This window comes from Oncorhynchus mykiss, chromosome 27 (assembly GCF_013265735.2).
Source record: "Oncorhynchus mykiss isolate Arlee chromosome 27, USDA_OmykA_1.1, whole genome shotgun sequence".
Lineage (NCBI taxonomy): Eukaryota > Metazoa > Chordata > Actinopteri > Salmoniformes > Salmonidae > Oncorhynchus > Oncorhynchus mykiss.
Window position 1 is genome coordinate 21,722,671 of NC_048591.1, and position 24,596 is coordinate 21,747,266.

General features: G+C 43.5%; 1 protein-coding gene and 1 pseudogene across 2 annotated transcripts in view; one reads left to right on the forward strand and one right to left on the reverse strand.

Annotated features, from left to right (window-relative positions):
- The window catches only part of LOC110507129, a 28,614-nt pseudogene extending 21,155 nt beyond the window's left edge, over positions 1–7,459 (reverse strand).
- Positions 7,460–13,311: 5,852 nt separating this feature from the next.
- Positions 13,312–24,596, forward strand: part of LOC110507776 (replication protein A 70 kDa DNA-binding subunit) — a 43,049-nt gene continuing 31,764 nt past the window's right edge. Inside the window, exons 1-11 of one of the 2 annotated variants that reach the window (XM_021588004.2) lie at positions 13,312–13,476; positions 13,679–13,729; positions 13,999–14,077; positions 15,686–15,794; positions 17,621–17,709; positions 17,873–17,944; positions 19,636–19,765; positions 20,073–20,175; positions 20,248–20,316; positions 20,610–20,802; positions 22,968–23,104. In XM_021588004.2, the coding sequence (XP_021443679.2) occupies positions 13,453–13,476; positions 13,679–13,729; positions 13,999–14,077; positions 15,686–15,794; positions 17,621–17,709; positions 17,873–17,944; positions 19,636–19,765; positions 20,073–20,175; positions 20,248–20,316; positions 20,610–20,802; positions 22,968–23,104 (1,056 nt within the window). In that variant the 5' untranslated portion in view covers positions 13,312–13,452. The remainder of the gene's footprint in view (positions 13,477–13,678; positions 13,730–13,998; positions 14,078–15,685; positions 15,795–17,620; positions 17,710–17,872; positions 17,945–19,635; positions 19,766–20,072; positions 20,176–20,247; positions 20,317–20,609; positions 20,803–22,967; positions 23,105–24,596) is intronic. The other variant, XM_021588003.2, reaches the window with a different exon arrangement.

Below are 24,596 nucleotides of genomic sequence, written 5' to 3' on the forward strand. Positions count from 1 at the left end.
CAAATCTGGCCTTTATGGAAGAATGGCAAGAAGAAAGCCATTTCTTAAAGATATCCATAAAAAGTGTAGTTTAAAGTTTGCCACAAGCCACCTGGGAGACACACCAAACATGTGGAAGAAGGTGCTCTGGTCAGATGAAACCAAAATTGAACTTTTTGGCAACAATGCAAAACGTTATGTTTGGCGTAAAAGCAACACAGCTCATCACCCTGAACACACCATCCCCACTGTCAAACATGGTGGTGGCAGCATCATGGTTTGGGCCTGCTTTTCTTCAGCAGGGACAGGGAAGAGGGTTAAAATTGATGGGAAGATGGATGGAGCCAAATACAGGACCATTCTGGAAGAAAACCTGATGGAGTCTGCAAAAGACATGAGACTGGGACGGAGATTTGTCTTCCAACAAGAGAATGATCCAAAACATAAAGCAAAATCTACAATGGAATGGTTCAAAAATAAACATATCCAGGTGTTAGAATGGCCAAGTCAAAGTCCAGACCTGAATCCAATCGAGAATCTGTGGAAAGAACTGAAAACTGCTGTTCACAAATGCTCTCCATCCAACCTCACTGAGCTTGAGCTGTTTTGCAAGGAGGAATGGGAAAAAAATTCAGTCTCTCGATGTGCAAAACTGATAGAGACATACCCCAAGCGATTTACAGCTGTAATCGCAGCAAAAGGTGGCGCTACAAAGTATTAACTTAAAGGGGCTGAATAATTTTGCACGCCCAATTTTTCAGTTTTTGATTTGTTAAAAAAGTTTGAAATATCCAATAAATGTCGTTCTACTTCATGATTTCGTCCCACTTGTTGTTGATTCTTCTTATGTTTGAAGCCTGAAATGTGGCAAAAGGTCGCAAAGTTCAAGGGGGCCGAATACTTTCGCAAGGCACTGTATGTATGTATGTATACTACTGTTCAAAGTATGTGTACTACCGTATGCATACTACCGTTTAGGGTCACTTATAAATGTCCTTGTTTTTGAAAGAAAGCACATTTGTTGTCCATGAAAACATTAAATTGATCAGAAATACAGTGTAGACATGGTTCATGTTGTAAATGACAATTGTAGCTGGAAACGGCAGATTTTTTATGGAATATCTACATAGGTGTACAGAGGCCCATTACCAGCAACCATCACTCCTGTGTTCCAATGGCACGTTGTGTTAGCTAATCCAAGTTTATCATTTTTAAAGGCTAATTTATCATTAGAAAACCCTTTTGCAATTATGTTATCACAGCTGAAAACTGTTGTTCTGATTAAAGAAGCAATAAAACTGGCTGCCTTTAGACTAGTTGAGTATCTGGAGCATGAGCATTTGTGGATTCGATTACAGGCTCAAAATGGCCAGGAACAAAGTACTTTCTTCTGAAACTCGTCAGTCTATTCTTGTTCTGAGAATTTACTGCTAACCTACAAAGTATTACATGGGCTTGCTCCTACCTACCTTTCCGATTTGGTCCTGCCGTACATACCTACACGTACGCTACGGTCCCAAGACGCAGGCCTCCTCATTGTCTCTACAATTTCTAAGCAAACAGCTGGAGGCAGGGCTTTCTCCTATAGAGCTCAATTTTTATGGAATGGTCTGCCTATCCATGTGAGAGACGCAGACTCGTCTCGACCTTTAAGTCTTTATTGAAGACTCATCTCTTCAGTAGGTCCTATGATTGAGTGTAGTCTGGCCCAGGAGTGTGAAGGTGAACGGAAAGGCACTGGAGCAACGAATCGCCCTTGCCGTCTCTGCCTGGCCGGTTCCCCTATCTCCACTGAGATTCTCTGCCTCTAACCCTATTACAGGGTCTGAGTCACTGGCTTACTGGTGCTCTTCCATGCAGTCCTTAGGAGGGGTGCGTCACTTGAGTGGGTTGAGTCACTGACGTGATCTTCCTGTCTGGGTTGGCACCCCCCTTGGGTTGTGCCATGGCGGAGATCTTTGTGTGCTATACTCGGCCTTGTCTCAGGATGGTCAGTTGGTGGTTGAAGATATCCCTTTAGTGGTTTGGGGCCTGTGCTTTGGCAAAGTGGGTGGGGTAATATCCTGCCTGTTTGGCTCTGTCCGGGGGTATCGTCGGATGGGGCCACAGTGTCTCCCGACCCCTGTCTCAGCCTCCAGTATTTATGCTGCAGTAGTTTGTGTGTCAGGGGCTAGGGTCAAGCTGTTATATCTGGAGTATTGAACCCTGACCTGTTCACCGGACGTGCTACCTGTCCCAGACCTGCTGTTTTCAACTCTCTAGAGACAGCAGGAGTGGTAGAGATACTCCTAATGATCAGCTATGAAAAGCCAACTGACATTTACTCCTGAGGTGCTGACCTGTTGCACCCTCTACAACCACTGTGATTATTATTATTTAACCCTGCTGGTCATCTATGAACATTTGAACATCTTGGCCATGTTCTGTTATAATCTCCACCCGGAACTGCCAGAATAGAACTGGCCACCCCTCATAGCCTGGTTCCTCTCTAGGTTTCTTCCTAGGTTCTGGTTTTTCCTAGCCACCGTGCTTCTACACCTGCATTGCTTGCTGTTTGCGGTTTTAGGCTGGGTTTCTGTACAGAACTTTGAGATATCAGCTGATGTAAGAAGGTCTTTATAAATACATTTGAAATATATTTGATCCCTCCCAATTTTCCCCTCTGAAACAGGTATCTTCACAGCACCAGTGAAAGGAGTAAAGGACTTCAGATTCACACCATGGGCAGGGGCTCTGCTTTGCTGGGTGTGAACTTGTATAAAGATGAAAAAACTCCACAGCAACAGCAAACCCATTTCCAACGCCGTGGTTCTCCACTGAGGGACGTGGTGTACATGAGTCTCCCTGCGGGCTATGAACTTCCAGTCACTACACCACCTTCCTGCTCTTCCCATTGTGAAGTGAATGCCATGAACGCTGTATGATTTAGCCTACGGACATAACCGACAGCTTCTCTGTATACTGTCATAACTTGTAACCCTATAGTGTCTAATGAAGACACTGTACTTACAGTGCCTTGCGAAAGTATTCGGCCCCCTTGAACTTTGCGACCTTTTGCCACATTTCAGGCTTCAAACATAAAGATATTAAACCATATTTTTTTTGTGAAGAATCAACAACAAGTGGGACACAATCATGAAGTGGAACAACATTTATTGGATATTTCAAACTTTTTTAACAAATCAAAAACTGAAAAATTGGGCGTGCAAAATTATTCAGCCCCTTTACTTTCAGTGCAGCAAACTCTCTCCAGAAGTTCAGTGAGGATCTCTGAATGATCCAATGTTGACCTAAATGACTAATGATGATAAATACAATCCACCTGTGTGTAATCAAGTCTCCGTATAAATGCACCTGCACTGTGATAGTCTCAGAGGTCCGTCAAAAGCGCAGAGAGCATCATGAAGAACAAGGAACACACCAGGCAGGTCCGAGATACTGTTGTGAAGAAGTTTAAAGCCGGATTTGGATACAAAAAGATTTCCCAAGCTTTAAACATCCCAAGGAGCACTGTGCAAGCGAAAATATTGAAATGGAAGGAGTATCAGACCACTGCAAATCTACCAAGACCTGGCCGTCCCTCTAAACTTTCAGCTCATACAAGGAGAAGACTGATCAGAGATGCAGCCAAGAGGCCCATGATCACTCTGGATGAACTGCAGAGATCTACAGCTGAGGTGGGAGACTTTGTCCATAGGACAACAATCAGTCGTATATTGCACAAATCTGGCCTTTATGGAAGAGTGGCAAGAAGAAAGCCATTTCTTAAAGATATCCATAAAAAGTGCCGGTTAAAGTTTGCCACAAGCCACCTGGGAGACACACCAAACGTGGAAGAAGGTGCTCTGGTCAGATGAAACCAAAATTGAACTTTTTGGCAACAATGCAAAATGTTATGTTTGGCATAAAAGCAACACACCATCCCCACTGTCTGATGGAGCCAAATACAGGACCATTCTGGAAGAAAACCTGATGGAGTCTGCAAAAGACCTGAGACTGGGACGGAGATTTGTCTTCCAACAAGACAATGATCCAAAACATAAAGCAAAATCTACAATGGAATGGTTCAAAAATAAACATATCCAGGTGTTAGAATGGCCAAGTCAAAGTCCAGACCTGAATCCAATCGAGAATCTGTGGAAAGAACTGAAAACTGCTGTTCACAAATGCTCTCCATCCAACCTCACTGAGCTCGAGCTGTTTTGCAAGGAGGAATGGGAAAAAATTTCAGTCTCTCGATGTGCAAAACTGATATAGACATACCCCAAGCGACTTACAGCTGTAATCGCAGCAAAATGTGGCGCTACAAAGTATTAACTTAAGGGGGCTGAATAATTTTGCACGCCCAATTTTTCAGTTTTTGATTTGTTAAAAAAGTTTGAAATATCCAATATGTCGTTCCACTTCATGATTGTGTCCCACTTGTTGTTGATTCTTCACAAAAAAATACAGTTTAATATCTTTATGTTTGAAGCCTGAAATGTGGCAAAAGGTCGCAAAGTTCAAGGGGGCCGAATACTTTCGCAAGGCACTGTAGTTCTTTCTTCAGCAAAGACCAGAGATCATATGATAAGCACATATTCAGTTTCTAACCTAATTATAAAACATGCAATCATTATCTTTTCCTGTTTTCTGAACAGAATGAGTTCTAGAATTCAGAGAATAATTCTAACAGATCTAGAGCATGTGGTTCTGGTTCTGGAGCTCAGAGCAGAATTCTAGAATGAGACTGCAGGAGAGATGAGTGGTTAGGTGTTGATATCCTCTCACTCAGATAGGCTTATTATACACTCTGCTAAACTCACATCTACCCACTCACTCTCATACTCACACATACACACAGTGTGGTTATGATATGTTAGTAGAATCTCACCTAAAAGGATCTTCTGCTCTTTTTCCTCCGAGTCCTCACACGGGTCATGCTCTTCCTCCTCCTCCTCCTCTCCCACCATGTCTTTCAGTGAGTCCTCCAAATCCATGCCATTGATAAACTCACCCTCCAGGGTGGCCACTGTCTCCTCTGTGCAGCCAGATAACGTCAGTTCTAGGCTGGGACCACTGCCCTCCCATGTCCCTCTCTCCTTCCCTTCCTCAGTCTGTCTCAGTCTCTTCCTCCAGCTCCTCTCCCTCGCTGGCCTGCTTCAAGACCTGGCTGCTGTCAGCTGACTTCAGACTGGTTCAGTCCCAAGTGGAGTCGGCGTCTCCGATAGAGACCTCGCTAGTGCTGTCCTTGTCGCTCAGTTTCCCCAAGCTCAAATACTCCAGGTCCTGCTCGTTGCCTCCTACTGGTGAGTTCTGACACTGCAGTTTTCCCCCAGTAACTCCCCTGCTCCATTGTTGACGTAGAAGCCATTCTGGAAGTCTTCACCCTCTGAGAGGAACACCTGGTCGTTGAGGCTGACACCTGAGGAGTAGTCCATCAGCCCTGGATCTCCCCCCACCCCTACAACCCCAGCCCCTCCACTGCCCCCACCACCTTCCCACTCACAGAGCCTGAGGATGGCCTGCCTTACTGGTAGTCCTCCTCCTCTCCCAGGTCAAATGCCCCTCCCCTCAGGTCTTTGCTGGCCTCCCTTTGGGGCCCGAAGCCCGAGCTGCTGCTCTCAAAGCCAGAGATGATCTGGAGCACATGTGGCAGGAGGCTGGACAGGAAGGCCTGCAGACCCAGTCTGACAATCAGCTGCAGAACCAAGCAGTCTTTGTAGAGGTAGAAGCAACCTTTGAGGCACCGTGAGATCTAGTACACACTGACCAGGGGCTTCAGAAGATACTTGGTCACGGGCCCTGTAGACATAGTAGGTGATGTCTGACAACACGTCTGAGATGTGATGTGGCACCTGTAGGTGTTCAGACTGCCCTGAACCACCGGCGCCTACAGACCCACCCAGACCCAGGCCTCCTATAATACTGCCTGCCCACCTCCGTAAGCCACTGCTGCTGCAAGGGCCTCTTTGGTCATCTCATAGGTAAAGTCCAGCTGCTTGTCTCCTTTGTTCAGCCTGAACTTGGACCGCCTGAGGTCCTGGAACCTCCCATATGGCACAGTGAAGTCCACCATCCAAGGCAGGATAGGGTGGTAGTTAGGGTCTCCCTCCCGCCGTCCAGCTAACTTGTTCAGCTCCATCAGGTAGCGGAAGTTGCTGACTCTACCATGGACCCAGTCCAGGACCAAGGACTTGAGCTCATCAAAACAATCTCTGCACAGCCTCTTATCACGGTCACACCTGGTCCCTCACCTTGAAGCTTCTTGGGACTTTTCCCTCTGTAACATAGCAGTCAGCCTCTCTGTCCTCCCCCAGCTTTTCATAATGGGCCAGGGTGACCTTGAGGTGGCTGCAGAGCTGCTCGTCCACCGCTATGTTCTGCAGGGAGAGCGCTCCACAGGATAGCCCCGACGCCTGACAGGCCCGCAACGCGATCAATAACTGGTAGAGGATGAACCGCACTTTGGCATGGCTGTTGGTCAGCTTGGCTGGGCTGTAGCTGGCGACGTCGTGGAGTGAGTACTGGGTGTAAGGGAGAACCACGTAGAGCATCTCTGCTGACTCCAGTAGGCACTTAGCAGAGAGAACGTTAGGACACAGTTGGTCTGAGGGGAGCTTAGTGAAGGAGGAAGAGCTGGTTGGGGAGAATGGGTTGTCTTTCTCCTTGTCTCTGGCAGGGGAGAGGGATGAGACAAATGTAGAGCAGAAGAGCTTCTGCAGCACTTGGCACAAAGTATCTATGACAAAGTATCTATGGCTGCTACATGCATGTGCTCTGTAGCCACTGCATAGGGCTGCACGTGGCTGTGATGAGCCTCGCACCACAGGATTCTGTGAAAGGACCAAAACAGATGAATAGCATAGCGACTCTCAACCATGTTTTATCACACATTATTAAATGCATTACATTTTCAGGACAAAATTGTACAATTCATTTATTAGGAGTTTCACATTTTAACTACTTATATGTAAGTGCTTAAAATACTGTATAATGCTGTTATTTCGCAATTACCCCCTCCAAAAAATGTACGCAATTAACTGGAACGATACCTGAAATAACATTGTGATACCCCCTACATGGTCTTCATGAAAGAATCCTGGGAGACTAATTGGCAGCCTGGGTCCCTTGCCAGCCTGTAGCTCAGCTTGCTTTTCCTCAAGCCCTGGATGCGCACACGGGTCCAGCCAGGAGGCAGCTTCACCAGGGAGCGCTAGAGGTAGGTGCAAATCTCAGGCTCTCTGGCGCTCTCTGAACGGGCACAACAGATGCCCCACCTCTCCCTTAGGCCCATCACCCAGCGGGTGGGGACCAGGGCCACCAGCTCTTGAGGCCGGGCCCTGGACCCAGCTGCCAACGGTCCAACCCTAGGTCCTTCCCTACAGCCGACACTAGCCACTCCATGGTAACCTACTCATCCAGGTCTGACAGACTGTCCTCCCAATGGCTCCCTCCAGCACAGAGGAGGACTCTCTCACTCTTCCATTGAAAGAGGAAGTGTCTGACGATGTTTCCTGTGAAGACATTTGAAATAGAATATCAATTATCAAGTTGCATTACAATTCTAAACAAAATTCTGGTAAGATGAACCTGGTTAATGGTTTAACGGTTGAAAAAAAAAATACAAGTCTCCATAGAAACAAGACTCATTAATTTTACACTAAACCAACAAGCGAGCTTGTCAAGGGGTGGTGCTGCTGACATGAATGATAAGCTGCTACTGCTTATCATCTACCCTGTTGCCTATTCAACTTACCCCTACCCGTATGTACTGTACAGTGTACATATCTACCTCAATTACCACGTACCCCTGCACATCGACTCATTATCATTACTCATTGTGCATTTATGCGTTGTGGGGTGGCAGGTAGCCTAGTGGTTAGAGTGTTGGGCTAGGAACCAAAAGTTTGCTTGATCGAATCCCTGAACTGACAAGGTACAAAAAAATCTGTCGTTCTACACCTGAACAAAGCAGTTAACCCACTGTTCCTAGGTAGTCATTGTAAATAAGAATTTGTTTAACTAGGCAAGTCATTTAAGAACAAAGGTTTTAAAAAATACATTATCTGCATTGTTGGAAAGGGCCCGTAAGCATTTCACTGTTTGTCTACACCTGTTGTTTACGAAGCATGTGACAAATCAAATGTGAGGTTGTGAATTTTAATGGCTTGTTAGGATACACTCAACTCAAATGATTCGCCTACTGCTGCCTAGAAGAAAATATATCCAGCCAGCTAAGCGCAACAAGTGAAAGCTCAGTGGAAGAAGACAGAATATGACGATGTGAGCTGCTAGTTATCATGCCACTTCATCTTCCACTGAGCCATTGGACAGGCAGTAGGAGTCATGGGAGCAGAGCTTAGACCCTCCTCGTCTCCCCTTAGGCTATCTGCAGAACGCTTTTACTACATGCCACTCCCACCACGCGTCACTTACTACTGCCATTGAGCTGCTAGCTAGCTGGGACAGGGTTTCCCATTGAGCTGCTAGCTTTGACGTCTCCCCTCTGGTCTGACATCCACTGTTTCTCAGTGTCGGATCCAGGTCGATGCCCCTCCCATTTTGTGGTCAACTGAACTGATCGGTTTTCAACTGAATCAGTGTCTGCTGGAACTTCTGCATACTTTGGGCTGTGCACTCAAAGTTGTTGACAATGTCCAATACTTTTGTCCATGTTAAATTCTCCCGATATGCCATGCTTAACATCTTACCACGCAGCTCATTACTGGCAACTCCATAAACTATCTGGTCTCTCAGCTGCTCCTATTGTGCAGCCCCAAACTCACATGTAGCCACCAGTCCCTCTTAGCGATGCTATATACTCAGCTAACGTCTCTCCCGCTGAATGTTTCCTATTCCGTTCTTGTTGTTTTTTGATAAAGAGCAATTACATATGCATGTAAGATCTCTCGTCCTCAAACCACTGCAGTGTGCGAATTGTAAAGTATTTGGCTATGTTTCAAGTGTGTGCAGACAAACAGAGAATACTGAAGCACGACGGTGTTGCAATTGTGGTGGGGTTCATGATCCTTAGTTCTTGGAGTACACTGTACAGTGCCTTGCAAAAGTGTTCACCCCCTTGGTGTTTTTCCTATTTTGTTGCATTACAACCTGTAATTTTAAATAGATATTTATTTAGATTTCATGTAATGGACACACAAAATAGTCCAAATTGGTGAAGTGAAATGAAAAAAATTACTTGTTTCAAACAATTCTGTGGTGCGTGCATATGTATACACCCCCTTTGCTGTGAAGCCCCTAAATAAGATCTGGTGCAACCAATTACCTTCAGAAGTCACATAATTAGTTAGATTGCACACAGGTGGACTTTATTTAAGTGTCACATGATCTGTCACATGATATCAGTATATATACACCTGTCTGAAAGGCCCCAGAGTCTACAACACCACTAAGCAAGGGGCACCACCAAGCAAGCAGCACTCTGAAAACCAAGGCGCTCTCCAAACAGGTCAGGGACAAGGTTGTGGAGAAGTACAGATCAGGGTTGGGTTATAAAAAAAATATACGAAACTGAACATCCCACGGAGCACCATTAAATCCATTATTAAAAAATTGAAAGAATATGGCACCACAACAAACCTGCCAAGAGAGGGCTGCCCACCAAAACTCATGGACCAGGTAAGGAGGGCATTAATCAGAGAGGAAACAAAGAGACCAAAGATAACCCTGAAGGAGCTGCAAAGCTCCACAGCGGCAATTGGAGTATCTGTCCATAGGACCACTTCAAGCTGTACACTCCACAGAGCTGGGCTTTAAGGAAGAGTGGCCCCAAAAAAATAAGCAAACATATTTGGTGTTCTCCAAAAGGCATGTGGGAGACTCCCCAAACACATGGAAGAAAGTACTCTGGTCAGATGAGACTAAAATTGAGCTTTTTGGCAATCAAGGAAAACGCTATGTCTGGTGCAAACCCAACACCTCTCCTCACCCCAAGAACACCTACCGATGAAAAATATCCCCACAGCATGATTCTGCCACCACCATGCTGTGGGGATATTTTTAATCGGTAGGGACTGGGAAACGGGTCAGAATTAAAGGAATGATGCATGGTGCTAAATACAGGGAAATTCTTGAGGGAAACCTGTTTGTCTTCCAGAGATTTGAGACTTGGACTGAGGTTCACCTTCCAGCAGGACAATGACCTTAAGAATACTGCTAAAGCAACACTCGAGTGGTTTAATGGGAAACATTTAAATGTCTTGGAATGGCCTAGTCAAAGCCCAGACCTCAATCCACTGGAGAATCTGTGGTATGACTTAAAGATTGCTGTACAGCGGAACCCATCCAACTTGAAGGAGCTGGAGCAGTTTTGCCTTGAAGAATGAGCAAAAATCCCAGTGGCGAGATGTACCAAGATACTGCAAGACGTGCAGCTGTAATTGCTGCAAAAGGTGGCTCTACAAAGTATTGATTTTGTGGGCGGGGGATAGTTATACACGCTCAAGTTAAGTTTTTTTGTTTTATTTCTTGTTTCACGATAAAAAATATTTTGCATCTTCAAAGTGGTAGGCATGTTGTGTAAATCAAATGATACAACCCCCCCCCCCCCCCCCCCCCCCCCCCAAAATCCATTTTAATTCCAGGTTGTAAAGCAACAAAATAGGAAAAATGCCAATGGGGGTGAATACTTAAGCAAGCCACTGTATTGGAGAGTTTGGCTGAAGACACTGGTAAAGAGTAGTCGACTGTAATGTGTTAAGGGGAACATTAAATAAATCTGTTCTGTTTATTATAAGTACGCTCTGGAGTTTTCAGTAAAAGATCCCAGCATCTTAGGATGCAACAAACCACACCAGGAATTCTCTTCACGTATTCAACCTGAACATCCGTAGTCACCCCTGAGATGACTCCTTTGACGGGTCCTCTACTACGATGTTCAAAACATAAAACTTCTGTTGTGTGGATTCTTTTGAGGCCCACTGCTATCTTCCTCCGCTTGTCAAAAATGCAATTCATCAAAACAAAACCACTATTGGTCACTGACAGACTCCACTTTTCCAAGCTCATACTTCACCATTTGACACCTCAAACAGTTTCCCGCATATGCATCCTTACCACAGATAACGATAGACCAATGAGAATTAGAACAACTTTGCCCTAACTCAACAACCGCATCCCAACAAGAAGCGATTCATTATCATTTACACACGTATCCTCCACTCCAATTTTCGACAATATTCTTTTTGTTCCAGTTTTCGATTTTACTGTTGTCCATTCAGAACATTCGTCTTCACCAAATTTACTTTGACGCTCTGCTTAATTCTAACTCAATCACTTCCTCGCCAGAGATGAAGCCATTCAATACTTCTGTGTTGTGAAGACAGGCGTAATGGGAGGTCCGTGGACTATTACTTGAACATTTAGGCCTATTTGTTGTGCCTGGTCCCTAATTTATAAACCTGAGATTTCTCAACTAAGTTTTGCCAAAACATATACTGAACAAAAATATAAATGCAACATTTTCAACAATTTTACTGAGTTACAGTTCATATAAGGAAATTAGTTAATGGAAATGCATTCACTAGGCCCTAATCCAGGGACGGAACTTTTTTTCCACATTCTGAAATTGCATTTTTGTCCCTGCCAGTTTTAACATGCTAATGTGATACAAAACGAGGTAAAGGTGTGCTTTAGGACCATGTGGACGCCTTCGAGCGGCCGGGTAGTTTGTTTGGAGTGTTTATCCTATTGGATAATAATTTTAAAAAAAGATGTTCCCACTTCTAAAACCAAAGTGCCACCCCTGCCCTAATCTATGGATTTCACATGACTAGTTAGGGGCGCAGCCATGGGTGGGCCTGGGAGGGCATAGGCCCACTTACTTGGGAGCCAGGCCCAGCCAATAAGAATGAGTTTTTCCCCACAAAAGAGCTTTATTATATACAGAAATACTCCTCGGTTTCGTCAGCTGTCTGGGTGGCTGGTCTCAGACGATCCCTCGGGTGAAGAAGTTGGATGTGTTGGTTACACATTGTCTGCGGTGGACGTACTTCCAAATTCTCTAAAATGTTTCTAAAAGGTTCACTTGTGTAATGATCATGCTGTTTAATCAGCCTCTTGATATCCCACACCTGTCAGATGGATGGATTATCCTGGAAAATGAGAAATGCTGATTAACAGGGATGGAAACAAATTTGTCCACAATATTTGAGAGAAATAAGTTTTTATGAGTATGGAAAATGTATTTTCTTTTATTTCAGCTGATGAAACATGTTTACATGTTGCGTTTATATTTTTGTTCAGTATATTTGCACATTACACTATTTGTTGGATGGGTCGGCAGGTAGCCTAGTGGTTAGAGCATTGGGCCAGTAACTGTAAGATTGCTGGATCGAATCACCGAAATGACAAGGTCATTCTGCCACTGAGCAAGGCAGTCAATGGGAGACACAACTCTCAATGCATTGACTCAAATTGATGTAAAACAATGTGGTTTGTGTTTTAGGAGGGGTGGACTTACCATTAGGCAACCACACCATCAGGGTGCTTCGTGAACTTGGCACTATTTTGTTTAATATTACATTATTTATTGTGGCAAATGAATCAGTTTCACTTTTAACTCCAGCTTTTGAACGGCGGTTGGGACTATTATGAGCCCGTGACAGAAAGCTAACACTCTCAGGGACATGCACGTCTTCGATTTTCCTAAGACGCTCACAAGCCATGCAGGACCCGTTAGAAGGGACTGTGACAAAACTGCAGTGGTGTGAAGTAACTGATAAACAATATATGGGCGGGGCGGATCAATTTATGCTTGATCTGAAAATGTTTATGGAGACTCTATGGACGGTTTTGGCGCATACAGAGGTCAAATTGAGCTTCATACCACATTACTTTCCGCCTCCCAAATTTTGTAACAATGCAGAGGGCTCTACATAGCTCTGCATTGACATGATTGAAGGTTGAAGGTAAGTGGGGGCGTGAGGTCCTGTATAAACACAAACTCACTTCCTTGACAACTTCTTTCACAACATCTCTGCTCAGCGAAGCACAATATATTTGAATGCCCTGACTTCTTCAGAAGCCATATCGCCCGTAAATGATTGACCATGTAGCGCCTTGTTTTCCTTCAACAAAGACAGTTTCATAAATGTTGCAGGATTTGCAGGACATCTAATAAAATGAGCAGCTATTAACTGTTATTTTGTGTTCTTATAAAGCAATTTTTGGCATTGCAATGCCTTACTATATAAACACTTTTTTACACGTTTAACCAAAGTGTCATAGAGGCCCGTTGGCTCGTCAGTTTTTTATTTTACTGCCTGTTGCTAAAGGTGGTCCTAAATCTATAAGAGAAACCGGAAGACTTAGCAGTAAATTACGCGATGACGTCATGAACAGTTCGCGCGTTCAGGCATACATTTGGCGCCACAGATGCAACACTGCCACTGTAGAAGTGAGATTGTCCTTTCTTGAGTTAAAACATACATTTTTTTTTTTACCCTAAATACCTATAAACTCAGCTTCAACATGCTAACAAAGGGAGCGATAGAGGTAGGTGGTGGCATTTTATGACATCCCAGAAAGCATGCAAACAAAGTGTTCCCAGCATTGAGGAAGATGGTTTTCAGACGGGGACTGTGCACTGAGTGCTGACTTGCTGCTTTGTTGAGCTAGCCACAATGCTAGCTTACGTTAGGTAGCCATCTATATATATTTTTCATCTCTCTCAAGCTGTGTTCTACTCTTTCAACAGGACCTAACCAAAGGCTCTAATGATTTACCAAACCCCATACTTCAATTAGTGGTGAGTATGAATGGACGTGGAAGTAGCTAGCTAACGTTAGCTCGCTAACTTTAGCGAACTTAACCTGTTAGTTGGCCAAGTTAATAGGGCCAACTGTTGAAGAATGACTACTGGCAATGTCAACAATTAGCTAACTTGGACAGTATGGACATACAACATTTAAGACAAGAATATTCCCCAATATGGTAATACAGATTTCGACCACTGCTAGATTTGTCGACATTGACCAAGATCATTTCGACCGCACTCCTGTATTCATATTCTTTCAGAACATCCGTAAAATTGATGGAGGCAGTGGACCAGCCCGCTTTCGTCTGATGATGAGTGATGGACAGCACTCAATGTCTTGTGAGTAGAACTATTCCAAATCCACTCCACCACCTGTTCAAAGTACACTCAGAAATGGTTGTAGGGCAGGAGGCAGGTGACCATTACAGGTGGCACATTTTTATTATTAGACATTTTGTATTTCTCCTTTCTTTAACCAGGTAGGCTAGTTAACATGTTCTTATTAGCAACTGTGACCTGGCCAAGATAAAGCAAAGCAGTGTGACACAAACAACACAGAGTTACACATGGAATAAACAAACATACATTCAATAACACAATAGAGAAGTATATTTACAGTGTGTGCAAATTAGGTAAGATAAGGGAGGTTAGGTAATAAATAGGCCATAGTGGAAAAATAATTACAATTTAGCAATTAAACACTGGAGTGATAGATGTGCATAAGATGAATGTGCAAGTAGAGATACTGGGGTGCAAAGGAGCATAAATAAATAACAGTTTGGGGATGAGGTTGTTGGATGGGCTATTTACAGATGGCTATGTACATGTGCAATGATCTGTGAGCTGCTCTGACAGCTGGTGCTTAAAGTTAGTGAGGGAGATATGAGTCTCCAGCTTCTTTTTTGCAATTATTTCCAGTGATTGGCAGCAGAGAATTGGAAGGATAGGTGGCCAAAGGAGGAATTGGCTTTGAGGGTGACCAGTGAAATATACCTGCTGGAGCACGTGCTACGGGTGGGTGCTGCTATGGTGACCAGTGAGCTGAGATAAGGCAGGGCTTTACCTAGCAAAGACTTATAGATGACCTGGAGCCAGTGGGTTTGGTGACACAAATGAAGCAAGCTAAACGTACATAGCATTGCTTTGTGGTAAAGGCATGAAAAGAAAACTAATGTTTTCTGTTTGAATAAGATATGCCAGTATTTTAAATTAATGCATGGTTCAAATTGTATTGGATATATAGTAAATGTCAAGGTATCAGTTTAAATTAAAGTCAAGGATATTTTTAATGGAGATGTTAGAGACCTGCCAAATGAAGCTGTTGAGAAACTGCACCCCATTTTTGTAAACCCATAGTGCAATCCTGTCGTAATCTGAATTACACCAGGAGCTAGACTTCAAAGACAACAGGGTAAATCAAAAGGGGTTTTAGTCTCTTTCCACAGAAAATATCAAGGTAAATCGCTGACAGGGGCACTTTGGTGTGTTTTGTGCTGTGGATGTGATTTATGCTGTGGATTGCCTAGGGCAAACCAGCAGTAGGTAGTCAGCATTCAGTAAAAGGAATAGAGAGCTGGAAGTCGTCAAAGAAAAAAACATGAATCAATTTCTTCCTTTTAATTTGGCATAGTTTAAGAAGTATTGTGATAACATAGTCATGAAAAAATAAGACCTATTAAGGAACATATTTTTGGGATCTAAATCTATTCTCATCCCAGACTAGACTGAGCTGCAATTGGCTCTGTTCCATGTTTACTACCAAGGATCGCATGTTGTTTGTATCTGTCAGTGATGGGGGTTTAGTTGGTCGATGCATATCATCAGCTGTCATAGACAAAGACAGACTAACACAAGCAATGGGCGTGTGCGGTGGGTGGCCACCCTCTACAGCACTGCCGATGTTTGTGTTGGTCTGTCTTGTCTCTAACATCTCTATCCCTCCTGTAGCGTTCATGCTCTCCACCCAGCTCAACCCAATGACTGAGGACAACCGACTAGCCCCAAACTGTATCTGTCAGCTGAAGAGGAGCGTGACCAATGTCTTAAAGGATGGACGGTATGTTGCTTCTATCTTTTGATCTTTTCATGTTTTCCTGCCTACAGAATGACTAACCCTTTTCTTTCCATTTCTATTGAAAACATGGTTTATTCAAATAACTTTAATGTAGGCTAGCTGTTCATGTAGGTCCTCCTTGTTGCTGCATCATTTTTCTCCTTTCGATAGATTGGCTGAGATGAGTCACAAACTTTTAGAGCTGTTAATATGGGGACACATACAATGGATATGCAGATACACACATATATACCTACATACATATATATATACACACACACACACACTTGAAGTCGGAAGTTTACATACACCTTGGCAAAATACATTTAAACTCAGTTTTTCACAATTCCTGACATTTAATCCTAGTAAAAATTCCCTGTCTTAGGTCAGTTAGGATCACCACTTTATTTTAAGAATGTGAAATGTCAGAATAATAGTAGAGGATGATTTATTTCAGCTTTTATTTATTTTATCACATTCCCAGTGGGTCAGAAGTTTACATACACTCATTTAGTATTTGGTAGCATTGTCTTTAAATTGGGTCAAACGTTTCGGGTAGCTTCCCACAATAAGTTGAGTGAATTTTGGCCCATTCCTCTTGACCGAGCTGGTGTAACTGAGTCAGGTTTCTAGACCTCCTTGCTCGCACACGCTTTTTCAGTTCTTCCCACAGATTTTCTATATGATTGAGGTCAGGGCTTTGTGATGGCCACTCCAATACCTTGACTTTGTTGTCCTTAAGCCATTTTGCAACAACTTTGGAAGTATGCTTGGGGTCATTGTCCATTTGGAAAACCCATTTGCGACCAAGCTTTAACTTCCTGACTGATGTCTTGAGATGTTGCTTCCCTCCTGCAGCAAAGCACCCCCACAACATGATGCTGCCACCCCCGTGCTTCACGGTTGGGATGGTGTTCTTCGGCTTGCAAGCCTCACCCTTTTTCCTCCAAACATAACGATGGTCATTATGGCCAAACAGTTCTATTTTTTTTGTTTCATCAGACCAGAGGACATTTCTCCAAAAAGTATGTTTTTTTATCCACATGTACAGTTGCAAACCATAGTCTCATTTTTATGGCAGTTTTGGAGAAGTGGCTTCTTCCTTGCTGAGCGGCCTTTCAGGTTATGTCGATATAGGACTTGTTTTACTGTGGATACTTTTGTACCTGTTTTCTCCAGCATCTTCACAATGTCCTTTGCTATTGTCCTGGGATTGATTTGCGTGGTCCCATGGTGTTCATACTTGCGTACTATTGTTTGTACAGATGAACGTGGTACCTTCAGGCGTTTGGTTCACTCTTGGGAGCAATTTACAGACTTGTGGGGGTCTACAATATTTTTTTCTGATGTCTTGGCTGATTTCTTTTGATTTTCCCATGATGTCAAGCAAAGAGGCACTGAGTTTGAAGGTAGGCCTTGAAATACATCCACAGGTACACCTCCAATTGACTCAAATGATGTCAACTAGCCTATCAGAAGCTTCTAAAGCAATTAGATAATTTTCTGGAAATGTATACCCTGTTTAAAGGCACAATCCACTTAGTGTATATAAACTTCTGACCCACTGGAATTGTGATTAAGTGAAATAATCTGTCTTTAAACAATTGTTGGAAAAGTGACTTGTGTTATGCACAAAGTAGATGTCCTGACCGACTTGCCAAAACTATACTTTGTTAACACGAAATTTGTGGAGTGGTTGAAAAATGAGTTTTAATGACTCCAACCTAAGTGTATGTAAACTTCTGACTTCAACTGTATATTAAACACATGGTTGATAAGTCTTTGGAATATTATTTACGAAGCAGCTGTTAATCTGCTTTTTTTTTCAGGCGTGTGGTGGTCATACTGGACATGGAGGTGGTGAAGTCTGCTGATGAGGTGGCTGGGAAGATCGGAGAGCCCCAGCCTTACGTGGAAGGTGAGTCTTCAGCCCATACTGCATTTCTAACCATCACCATATCATACGGCTTAGGGGGACAGAAGTTGAACAAATGTTTGAATCCAAACATGGATATAGCCTACCATGTTTAATGTGCAGTTTCCTTGAGTTTTGACCTTTCACTTGCTCCTCTCCCTTGCAGGTCAGAGTAAAACCCCACCGTCAGCCCCCAATCCCTCAGTCCACCCCCTGCAACCCCAGAATGGAATTGATGGTATACAACTCCTGATCACTCACTTTGCTTTTAAATCTGTCTTTTCACATCATGTACCAGGAGTTGAATTGAGAGGTTGGGTCATTAATGGACCGTTTTCTCAAGATAAATTCCTGATGTTTTGCAGCTATATATATTTATTTAAAATGATTTGGAAGGTTACAAAACATTTCAATGTAGGTTATTTTCTTTCAGTTTACAGTAGATGGCAGCATTTATGCAAAATGGACAAATGTTGGTTAAAATCCTCAGATCTACTGAACATATGACCGCTGCTGTTCTTGTCAGAAGGCTTAGCTAATTTACATTTGCCTCTTGGGTATATACAGTCATCTGTAACATTATACTTATCCTACTAAGATGGTAGTTGACCCATGTGATGCTGATAAGCACAAAATATTAGGTCTATATTCTGTCTCTTTGTTGAAAATAAGCCAGTAAAATCAGTCTTAGAGAAATGCTGCTGGTGAACCATCTGTATGTCACACAGGTTATTATTTCCAGTAGTCCAGATGTGCTCGTCAGTCAGACTGTAAATCTGGTTTTGAATTGGGTGTGATCTGAGTATACAGTAGTATTGATGGTTTTCAGCTCTTTCGACGGTTCCCTTTTCGTCAGGTAATTAGGTAAGCACTTGGTTATAATTAGTACTGAAATGAAATGGTGATCATGCCATGATGAGATGGTACGTGATGGGTAGCCTAATTATCAATAAAATGCTACTGTCATTGATTCCAAAATATACATGTTTTGTTATTCTACTTTAATTTAGCATGTATTTTTACTAATGCTCCCTAAATAGGTCTAAGCGAAAGTGTGCAGGTAATTAAATGAATGCTTAATTCTAAACCCATCTCTTTGTGACTGAATAACCATTTCTAATCATTGCACATTACAAGTGTTTACCCAGTTATTTCATGAAAATATGCAGGGCTAAAGGAAGCTTTTCTTAGTGCTAACCTACAGTATCATAAGGCATTTTGTGAACCATGACAGATGAACTCTTAGCCCAATCTACTGCTTCAGGAGCTTATATCATCTTGTGGTCCAGGTCATAGGTATTCATCCCCCTAATCTGATGTCAGGGAATTGAAGTAGTGATGGTGAGCTGCATCCTCATCAGCACAGTTATTATTGTTCAGTTGTGTGGCTGTGCTGCTGGATCTGGGGGCTTAATTACTAGAAATGCGGTGGTTGGCAAAGTGGACTCTGAGCTGTAATCCAAAGTGTGAGACGCACACAAATCAAATGTGCAGCTAGCGCTTGTCCGGACAGAGAAACCTCAAAGTCAGGCCTCATGCACCAATTTCCTGTGGGAAGAGCAGCTTTGGTTTGTTATTTCACACTTCTGTCTGCTTTGAGTCTGATATGTGAATCATCGTCTCTCTCACAGAAACATCTCATACTCACACAACTTAGTTGGGGGGGTTGTCTCCTCTCCTACTATCCCAAACCTACCGCAATAAATCCACTACTCTTCCTGATTACGTTTTTCTGTGATGCGAGACTACTTTCATGAAGTGAGATAATTACATTGATCAAGGAGTTGTGATCCAAAGAAATTAGATTTTTGAAATTCAGCCCTGATGAATTATAGATGTCTATTCTTTTGAGTTTGCCACTCCATCACTGCTCTCTATATGTACCAATAACGCCTCAGTTCTCTTTTTAATTTCCCTATCTATCATAAGGCTCCATGAACAAAGGTCCCAGCAGAGCGTTTGGGGGGAAGAAGGGCATGCCTCCGTCTGCCATGCCCAGCACTCCTGGGGGATCCTCCAAAGTTGTGCCCATCGCCAGCCTCAACCCCTACCAGTCAAAGTGAGTGGTCTTCTTATACCCGTCTATGGTTGAGTCCCACATGGCACCATATTTCTAATGTAGTGTACTACTTTAAAGTAGTGCACTATATAGGGAATAGGGTGCCTTTTGGGATGCAACCTATCACTTTGATGACCATCTCAAACAACATGGTCTCTTGAGTCATTATAATCCTGTTGTACCATACTCTTTAGTCATATAACTGAATAATGACGGTCTGATGTGTCTGTGTGATAGTTGTTCAAGGTCTTTTCAAGGACTAGATTTCCATCCAAAAACTACGTTAACATTGGTTATTTCCTGTCAGGTGGACCATCCGAGCCCGTGTCACCAACAAGAGCAACATCCGCACCTGGAGCAACTCTCGTGGGGACGGCAAGCTGTTCTATATGGAGATTGTGGATGAGAGTGTGAGTAAATGCTGACGAAAAGGTTTTCTCGTGTGGAGCTAGTCCGTAGCTGACTGTTGTGTGTTGATGCAGGGAGAGATCAGAGTGACTGCCTTTACCCAGGAGGTGGACAAATTCTACAGCATCATCGAGACTGGCAAGGTGAGAGGAACTGCCTCCTATTAATGATGCTTATCCACCATATGTCTGTCACTGGTAGATTTTGGTGAACTGAGTAATCAATCTCAATGTGCTGAATTGGATATAATAGGATATAATGATACAAATCAAAGATGAATGATTCCCTCCAAAATGAGTCACACGACAGTAGCAACATGATCCTCTGCTTCAGATCCTCTGCCAGGCTTTATTTACTGCCTACATCAGTATTCAGCTGAAATGAATCATGTGTCCAGATCTATTTTAGATTTGAACCTTCTTTGATCCATGTCCAGGTGTTCTACATCTCCAAGGGATCCCTGAAGATCGCCAACAAGCAGTACTCATCCCTGAAGAATGACTATGAGATGACCCTGAATGGAGAGTCCACCATCATTCCCTGTGAAGACACCCAGGACGTACCCATGGTGCAGTGCAACTTCGTCTCCATCGCCGACCTGCAGGCCCGAGAAAAGGACACCATTTTGGGTAAGGTGCAGGTGTAGCAAAGGAGGAGCGAAGGGGATGGGTGGTCCAGGCAGGATTGGCGGGGCATGATAACTGTCATTAATAACAGACTTCGCTTATTATTATTATTATTATCCTATCATAGGGATAGCTTCAATAGAGTAGTAGGGCAGCGTAGGGGAGATGGATGCGCTAGGGAGGTTGGGGTAATTCTAAGAGCAGATATAAAAGTCATTAATGACGCTGATGACAGTAATGGCCTGTGGTGCCGATTGACTTTGGGCCCTATAGCAGAGAGGGAGAGAACTGGTAAAATGAGTTAGTAATAAGCTATAGTCAGCATCCCAAATGGCACTCTATTCCCTATATAGTGCACTACTTTTGATCAGGGCCTATATGGCACCGGTCAAGAGTGGTGCACTGTGCAGGAAATAGGATGCCATTTGGAACTAATCCTAAATTGTAATGATGGTAATATAATAGACTCCTTGCAGCTTGTCGTCTAGCTGTCTAGTCATTTCTCTTCAGGACCAGCAGGCGTCGGCCCAGCCAACCTCGTGATGTTGAAGACATCTTAAGCATGCTTAAATCAGTTGTAACCTAGCAAGGACTGGGCGAAAGGGTTAAGATGGCAGAGTATAGGTTGCTCCCAAATGACACCCTGTTCCCTATATAGTGCACTACGTTTGACCAGAGGGCCCTGGTCAAACGTAGTGCACTACACTCTTAACCACTAGGCTAATGAAAATAATTATTTAGGATGTAAAGTGATTTTTAGATCAGTTAGTCAGCAGTGTCCGACTGCAAATGAGTAGAATTCCATCTCAAACATGGCCATAGTCTACTGTGCTCATGATGTCACCTGTGTTGAAAATATGTTCAACTATCTATGGACATTTTCACATAGTGGGGAAAAAAAGTATTTAGTCAGCCACCAATTGTGCAAGTTCTCCCACTTAAAAGATGAGAGGACTGTAATTTTCATCATAGGTACACTTCAACTATGACAGACAAAATGAGAGAAAAAAATCCAGAAAATCACATTGTAGGATTTTTTATGAATTTATTTGCAAATTGTGGTGGAAAATAAGTATTTGGTCACCTACAAACAAGCAAGATTTCTGGCTCTCACAGAACTGTAACTTCTTCTTTAAGAGGCTCCTCTGTCCTCCACTCGTTACCTGTATTAAAGGCACCTGTTTGAACTTGTTATCAGTATAAAACCTCAAACAACCTAGTGAATGACCTGCAGAGAGCTGGGACCAAAGTAACAAAGCCTACCATCAGTAACACACTACGCCGCCAGGGACTCAAATTCTGCAGTGCCAGACGTGTCCCCCTGCTTAAGCCAGTACATGTCCAGGCCCGTCTGAAGTTTGCTAGAGAGCATTTGGATGATCCAGAAGAAGATTGAGAGAATGCCATATGGTCAGATGAAACCAAAAATATTACTTTTTGGTAAAAACTCAACTCGTCATGTTTGGAGGACAAAGAATGCTGAGTTGCATCCAAAGAACACCATACCTAATGTGAAGCATGGGGGTGGAAACATGCTTTGGGGCTGTTTTTCTGCAAAGGGACCAGGACGACTGATCCGTGTAAAGGAAAGAATGAATGGGGCCATGTATCGTGAGATTTTGAGTGAAAACCTCCTTCCATCAGCAAGGGCATTGAAGATGAAACGTGGCTGGGTCTTTCAGCATGACAATGATCCCAAACACACCGCCCGGGGAACGAAGGATTTGCTTCGTAAGAAGCATTTCAAGGTCCTGGAGTGGCCTAGCCAGTCTCCAGATCTCAACCCCATAGAAAATCTTTGGAGGGAGTTGAAAGTCCGTGTTGCCCAGCAACAGCCCCAAAACATCACTGCTCTAGAGGAGATCTGCATGGAAGGAATGGGCAAAATACCAGCTACAGTGTGTGAAAACCTTGTGAAGACAGAAAAGTTTGACCTCTGTCATTGCCAACAAAGGGTATATAACAAAGTATTGAGAAACTTTTGTTATTGACCAAATACTTATTTTCCACCATAATTTGCAAATAAATTCATAAAAAATCCTACAATGTAGGAGAGAGCTGAGCCCCACTGTACATATTATAAATATTGATCACGTGTCTGGTTCTCCACGGTAATGCTGCTCAGAGTCGACTGTGCTAATGACGTGATTGTGTGTTTTTTTTTCCAGATGTGATTGGAGTGTGCAAGAGCGTGTCCGACGTGACCCGCCTCAACACCAAGAACAACCGTGAGGTCTCCAAGAGGACGCTCAACCTGATGGACCAGTCTGGTAAACTGGTGGAGGTCACCCTGTGGGGAGAGGAGGTGAGGACTGGGGGACAGACACTAGCGCAGCCATAGATGGTCTATATGCGTCTGGACACAATGGGACAGTCCTGCTGGATAAAGAGAGGATGAAAGTCACTTTCTCTCATGCTGGTGACATGCTGTAGCACCTTCATTGTGTGCTGTACACACCTGCATTACGTTTGTGTCCCTGTGTCTTGTCAGCCAGAGCCCCAGGTAGGGCTACAGTACACCTCTCCTAATTGAAAAAATGTTGTGAGCCGTGTGCCTCCCTGTGTTTGGAAATGTCTGTTAAGCAGTTTGAAGAGGGAGAGGAGATTTGAGCACTGGGCTCTCTCTCTGTCTCTCTCTGTGTGTTTTAATAGAAGCTGATGTGGTTGAAGTCACTGAGAATATACCCTGTCACAGTGTGATGAAGGAACCCAACTCCTGCAGTTGATTTTATACGTGGCTCAGTGGGGCTATGCTTAGTTTGCCACAATTCTTTCATTCTGACAAGCTACAGCACACTGTTCCCTCTGTTTGTTCTGCAGATATCCCCTATCCGGGGGCACTGGCAGACGTACACAACATGTATAGTTTATAAAGAACAATAAGCTTTAGTAAATACACAATTGCAAGAATATTTTTTCACTTTATTTTTCTCCCCCGGTGCTGATACACTACATACCCAAACGTATGTGAGCACCTGCTTGTCGAACATCTCATTCCAAAATCATGGGCATTAATATGGAGTTGGTCCCCCCTGTGCTGATATAAAAGCCTCCACTCTTCTGGGAAGGCTTTCCACTAGATGTTAGAACATTGCTAGAACATAATGGCCCCAGAACATTATTCCTCCTCCAAACTTTACAGTTGGCACTATTTATTGGGGCTGGTAGCGTTCTCCTAGCATCCGCCAAATACAGATTAGTCTGTCGGACTGCCAGATGGTGAAGCGTGATTCATCACTCCAGAGATTATATTTCCATTACTCCCGAGTTCAATGGCTTTACACCACTCCAGCCGACGCTTGGCATTGGGCATGGTGATCTTAGGCTTGTGTGCAGCTGCTTGGCCATGGAAACCCATTTCATGAAGCTTCTGACGAACAGTTATTGTGCTGACGTTGCTTCCAGAGGCAGTTTGGAACTCGATAGTGAGTGTTGCAACCGAGGAGAGACTATTTATACGCACTACTCGCTTCAGCACTCGGTGGTTCTGTTCTGTGAGCTTCTGTGGCTTACCACTTCGCGCCTGAGCTGTTGTTGCTCCTAGATGTTTCCGCTTCACAATAACAGCATTTACAGTTGACTAGGGCAGCTCTAGCAGGACTGAAATTTTACGAACTGACTCGTTGGAGCTGACTCGTTGAGCTCTTCAGTACGGCCATTCTACTGCCAATGTTTGTCTATGGAGATTGCATGGCTGTGTGCTCGAGTTTATACACCAGTCAGAAATGGGTGTGGCTGAAATAGCCGACTCCACTAAATTGTGTAGTTTTGCACATAAAGTGTATATTATTGGTATC